The sequence below is a fragment of the Poecilia latipinna genome, unplaced genomic scaffold, assembly GCF_001443285.1.
Source record: "Poecilia latipinna isolate Pla-1442-1.1 unplaced genomic scaffold, P_latipinna-1.0 Scaffold1630, whole genome shotgun sequence".
Lineage (NCBI taxonomy): Eukaryota > Metazoa > Chordata > Actinopteri > Cyprinodontiformes > Poeciliidae > Poecilia > Poecilia latipinna.
In genome coordinates, this window is record NW_015114246.1 from 106,775 (window position 1) to 110,404 (window position 3,630).

The window sequence follows — 3,630 nt, forward strand, 5'->3', positions numbered from 1 at the left end:
CCCTACCGTCCCTACCCAAACCTACGCCCATGATTTCTGGGTCTCAAATTTAACAGAATTATTAAGGAACCACAATTGTTCATAATCTGTACTCTGTTTCTGTGTTCCCTGCAGATGTTCATCAGGTTCTGCTGGTTAAAGAAGAACTGAGTCCTGATCTGGACCAGAACCACCCAGAGCCTGTCCACATGAAGGAGGAAGAGGAGGAACCCTGGAGCAGCCAGCAGGGGGAGCCGCTCAGTGTGAAGGAGGAGGCTGATGCCTCCAGGTCTCCAGTCATTGCTGTTCTCATAAAGAGTGAAGATGATGAAGAGGAACCTCTGATCTCTCATCTTCATCAAGCAGAAGATGGAGAACTGCCAAGCAGCAGCTCAGCTCAGCAGAACCTGAAAGCAGAACCTGAGGGAGAGGAAGATGGAGAGGATGATGATGTGGAGCAGCCTGACTCGGGGTCTGAAACTGAAGACAGTGATGATGAGTGGAAGGAGAGCAGGACTCCTGAGTCAGGTGTCAACAGATCCCTGAGCTGCTCTGAATGTGGCCAGCAGTTTAACAACAAGCGCTCTCTTCAGAGTCACATGGCCGATCATTCAAGCTCAGCCAGTGAGGTCCAGCCACATCTGAAGCTGTATAGTTGTCCTGACTGCGGTAAATGTTTCAACAGGAAGGATTATCTCAACAAACACATGAAATGCCACACAGGAGAGAAACCCTACGGGTGTGATGTTTGTGAACAAAGATTTAGAGTTAAGTCTAAATTAAATCGACACATGAAAATTCACACAGGAGAAAAACCATTTAGTTGTGAGGTTTGTGAACAAAAATTTAGAGTTAAATCAAGTTTAAACAGACACATCAGAGTTCACACAGGAGACAAACCTTTTAGCTGTGACTTTTGTGAGCGAAAATTTCGTAATAAGTCAACTTTAAACAATCACATCAGAATTCATGCTGGAGAAAAAGCATTTATTTGTGATGTTTGCGAACAGAAGTTCAGGTTAAAATCAACTTTAAAAAGTCACATGAGAGTCCACACAGGAGACAAACCATTTATTTGTGATGTTTGTGGGCAAAGATTTACCGGAAAGTCTGCTTTAAACCGTCACATGGCAATCCACACAGGGGATAAACCGTTTGGTTGTGATGTCTGTGGGAAAAGATTCAGTGAAAATTCTCATTTAAACTGCCACATGAGAATCCACACAGGCGACAAACCGTTTAGTTGTGATGTTTGTGAGCAAAGATTTCGATTCAAGTCAAATCTAAACAGACACGTGAAAAGTCACACAGGAGAAAGACCTTTTGGATGTGAGGTTTGTGGACGAAGATTTTTTCAGAAGTCTGCTTTAAACGGTCACATGACAATCCACAGACGAGATAAACCATTTGGTTGTGATGTATGTGGTCGAAGATTTACTGCAAAACCTGCCTTAAGAAATCACATGAGGATTCACACTGGAGGAGAAACTGCTTAGGGAACAATAAATGCTTGTTCTGCCGTTCAAGAATGGGCTCTCTCTGGGTACTCCCACAGTCTAAAAAACATGGCTACCCAGCCGAATCGGTCTCTCTAAGCTGCCTTTGTGTGTGTCCGCACACTTTATGTTTGTTGTGTAGACACCAATGGACAGACACGTGAAAAGCCACACAGGAGAAAAACCTTTTGGTTGTGAAAGATTTGTCAAAAAGTCAGCTTTAAACCGTCACATGACAGTCAACATGGGATGAACCATTTGGCGTTTGTGGAAGAAGATTTAGTGAAAAGTCAAATTTAATGAGAATCCACACAGGAGACAAACCATATAGTTTGTGACATTTGTGAGCAAAGATTTTGATTCAAGTCCAATTTAACCAGACATGTACAAAGCCACACAGCAGACAAACAGGATTTATGGAGTGGTTTGCTTTAAATAGTCACATGGCAGTTCAAGAAGGAGGCAAATCATTTTCAAAAAAGACTGCTGTAAAAATCACATGTAGATACACAAAGGAAGAATTGTAAATTTTAAGACAATGCAGGAATGTTCACCCTTTATTAAACCAACAGAAATATTTTGTGATGCAGATTATTAATTGAGTTTAACTAAAGTTGATTGATCTCATTGATAGACTATCGGTTATTTAATCAGTGGCGATTTTCTTAAAATCCTGAGTTTAGGCTTAAAGAGGCTGGACTGTCCTTCCTTCTATGAAGGGCTATATTTTCATAAAATACTGAATTAAAAAACACTGACTGAATAAACAGAAAATTTTATTTCTCTCACATCATTAAATTTAGACATGTTCATAAAATATTACAGAACTTGAACCTGTTGGAGCGCTGATCAAGGGAGGAATCCGTTTCACTATTGGAGGAAAATTCTTTAAGAGCAGCTTTGGGGGTCTGCCAAGTTACAGTGAAATGTAACGTAAAATATGGCTTAAAACGTTTTTAATGTGTTCAGGCTGTAAGTGGTGACGCTAAACATGTTTTTGTCAGTAAACTGTTGAGATCCATAAAAGTCAAAATAAAACTTAAATGTTTAGATGAGCTTGTTTCAGAGTCACTGATATAACCTGTTACACCTTTATGAAAATTTAAAGCTATAAATAAAAACAAGTTTTAATGAGTGACTCCACTTACAAATACAAATTATTTACTTAATCTGTAAGTGGGTAGAAATAATGAATATCTTGGAAATAAAGAGCTCAAAGCACCAGAGTTTTTTTATAGAAAAATATCCAGATTTTTTGTGTCATTAGAGGCTCCATGTTGAGGATGGTAAGAAATAAAAACGTACTTTTTTTCTCTCTGCTCTCGGCTCCCACACACTGAGCTGTCAGCCACTCGCAGCGCTCAGCCCCTCCCTCCTGTTTCAAATTCTTCTCATTAACGTAAGAGTTAGAGGTAAATATGATTGAGATATTTGCTACGTTCGACAAACAAGCTTAGGTCTATCAACGCAATGCAGCCAGTTTTGCTAGTTTTGAGGCAGTTTATCATGATTCAGCCAAAGTGATGAAATGACAAACTACAGTCTGATTTCTGCTGTTAATGTGTTTCTTCCTGTTGAGCAGTGAAAGGAAATAAAAGCTTTACATATCTTTTACCTACTGGATTGTTTTTCTGTTTGTGCTGCAGAGCCACAGCTGTCAGCTAGCTGTTAGCTAGTTGACAGCTAGCTCCTCTCTTCAGCAGAGCCTGTATCGTTCCTGCTGTTGCTCCGCCCACACATCGGACTGAACCATTGTTCTAATAATGGGGGGTGGGAGTCCAAAAAATAAATGTTTAATTTTTTTCTTTGATGAATGGCGGATTCATTACTTTCTTTGTTTTTTTCATATTGATATTGTTACCCTCAAGATTTACGCCCATGGTGCTGATTAGAAAAATTAAATTTGAATCCCCCATTAGGAAGAGAACTGCAGGTAATGAAGTGGACAGAAACTGATGTCGCACTCCACTGTAAGATCAGTCTGCTGTCAAAGGTCAGCGCTGGGGCGACACCAGGAATCTTGGGCCCCCTGTAACTGCCTTGCTTTGTTTGGCCCAATACTGATACCAGCACAATATTTACCGCTCATGAATTTAACATCCAACAGTCCACATCCAGTATGCAAGTAGGTTGTTTAAATTTTTTTCTATTAGTT

At 40.0% G+C, this 3,630-nt stretch overlaps 1 protein-coding gene across 1 annotated transcript; it reads left to right on the plus strand.

The window, feature by feature from the left end:
- The first annotated feature begins 69 nt into the window (after positions 1-69).
- LOC106964158 (gastrula zinc finger protein XlCGF52.1-like) lies at positions 70-1,505 on the plus strand. Its single transcript, XM_015059481.1, has one exon. It carries the CDS (start codon positions 189-191, stop codon positions 1,473-1,475), a length of 1,287 nt encoding a protein of 428 aa, XP_014914967.1. The 5' UTR covers positions 70-188; the 3' UTR covers positions 1,476-1,505.
- The last annotated feature ends 2,125 nt before the right edge of the window (positions 1,506-3,630 follow it).